The 2,063-nt window shown below is 38.1% G+C and overlaps 1 protein-coding gene across 1 annotated transcript in view; it reads right to left on the bottom strand.

The window, feature by feature from the left end:
- Positions 1-1,905: 1,905 nt before the first annotated feature.
- Positions 1,906-2,063, bottom strand: part of LOC103212875 (cytochrome P450 2C18-like) — a 35,489-nt gene continuing 35,331 nt past the window's right edge. The window contains exon 7 of the mRNA XM_007958802.2: positions 1,906-2,061. Within this exon, the coding sequence (XP_007956993.2) occupies positions 1,906-2,061 (156 nt within the window). The remainder of the gene's footprint in view (positions 2,062-2,063) is intronic.

Below are 2,063 nucleotides of genomic sequence, written 5' to 3'. Positions count from 1 at the left end.
CAACCTTCCTTCCAAGGAGTGGCTGGTGGGTTTGAACCATCAGCCTTCTGGTTAGCAGTCAAGTGCCTTAGGCACTATGCTACCAGAGCTCCCATATTGTTTGTAGTAGTCTTATTTTATTTATTTATTTTTAGTATCTATAGCAATGTCATCTCTTTCATTCGTGATATTTGTAATTTGTGCTTCTCTCTTGTTTTCTAATCAGTCTAGCTATAGGATTATAAATTTTAGTGATATTCTGAAAGATATCAACTTTTGTTTTCATTGAGTTTCCCTATTGTTCTCCTATGTTTATTGTTTCCCACTATGATATGCATTATTTCCTTTCTTCTCCTTTCTTTGGGTTTTATTTGCTTTTCCTTTTATATTTCTTAATGTTTAAGCTGAAATCTTTGACTTGACATCTTTATTCTTCATGTAGGCATTTTAACCAAACAACAAAGAAACAAACAAAACTGAAGACAACAAAACCATCCATCGCTGTCAAGTTGAATCTTGACTCATAGCTACTTTATGGGACAGAGTAGCTCTGCCCCATAGGGTTTCCAAGGTTATAAATCTTTATGGAAGTAGATTACTGCAGATTCACCTGCAGAGTGGCTGGTGGATTTGAATTGACCTCTACGTACTACCTTATTTTCATACCATACATTTCTGTAAGTTGTAATTTCATTTCTATTTTGTTCGAAATACTTTCTTATTTCCCTACTGATTTATTATTGAGCCAAAGGTTACTTACAAATGTGTTTTAATTTCCAAATACTTGTGGATTTTTCAGTTATCTTTCAGTTACTGATTTCTAACGTAATTTTCTTGTCAGAAAACACAGAGTCAGGATCCTTTCATGAGAGAAAAGAATAAGACTCAACAGTAGTAGATGTGACCACAGAAATAAGTGTGAAGTGATGAAAAGAAGAGGTCATAAGCCAAGGAATACAGACAGCCTCTAGAAGCTAAGAAAGGCAGGAAAACAGACTTTCCCCTAGACCCTCTGGAAGGAAGTAAACTGTGACTTTAGCCCAATGAGACTAATTTTGGACTTTGACTTCCATAACTGCAAGATGAAATTTTCCTTTTGTTTTTAGTCATGGAGTTTGTGGTAATTTGATACAGCAGTGTTAGGAAACTGACACAAATAGTTTCTACCCAGTAAGTTAATAAGGAAAATTAAGTAATGCCAAATAAAGTGTGAAAACCAGTGTATAGGAAATAAAAAAATTAGAAATGGAGGAGCTGGTGATAGAGGAAAGATTACATGTATCAGTGATGCTTTGGGTAGACTTCATCAAGAATACTGTAAAAGACAATGTTTTAGAACATTGTAAAAGACTACCTGCTTGCCCACACCTTTGCCAACACTTACACGAATACCTTTCCATTTGCTAACTAAGAAGGTTTAAAAGGCATGCAGTGTAGTTTTAATTTACAGTTTTTCATTTTTTTTATTGTGCTTTGGATACAAATTTACAGGGCAAAATTTGTTTTACATTGAATAGTTCATGTACATTTGATTTCATGCCCCATTACTGTCCCAGACCATATTGCACTCTGCTCCACTCCCATCCCTGTGACCACCCCCTCTCTGTGCCCTTCTTAACTATGCACTGCTCTCTGTCCAGTTTTCTCTTTATGTGAATGCTGCCCCTCTGGGGCCCCATGGCCGATTGCTCTAAGGGGTGTATCTCCCTAGAGTAGATGGGTGCATCACCATAGTAAATTTATGCTATGAAACTCAGGAAACTCCTTAATGGATGTTGGATTTTCCCTAGATCTTGAAGGAACAGGGAGATGTGGAAAAGAGAGTTCAGAGAAAGGCATCCCTGGTACTTGGAAGGAGGTAAACGATGCCCCAGTTTAGGGGATTTGCAGACGACAGTGCAGAGGCAATCGGACGATCTTCCTTCTTCACACAGGGATGAAGCAGAGTTGATAGGGGGGTGGCACAGAAGCAAACCCATTGTAAACTGGGGTGATGTCGATGTCCTTTGGGTCAATCAGAGGCTTCAAGGTAAATTTCTGTAAAATGTTTGTCAGGAATAAAAACAGCTCCATGCGGGCCAGGC

The sequence above is a fragment of the Orycteropus afer genome, unplaced genomic scaffold (genome assembly GCF_000298275.1).
Source record: "Orycteropus afer afer isolate SDZICR_OR568_19922 unplaced genomic scaffold, OryAfe1.0 scaffold01134, whole genome shotgun sequence".
In the NCBI taxonomy this organism is placed as follows: domain Eukaryota; kingdom Metazoa; phylum Chordata; class Mammalia; order Tubulidentata; family Orycteropodidae; genus Orycteropus; species Orycteropus afer.
This window is presented reverse-complemented; position numbering and strand designations above follow the sequence as displayed.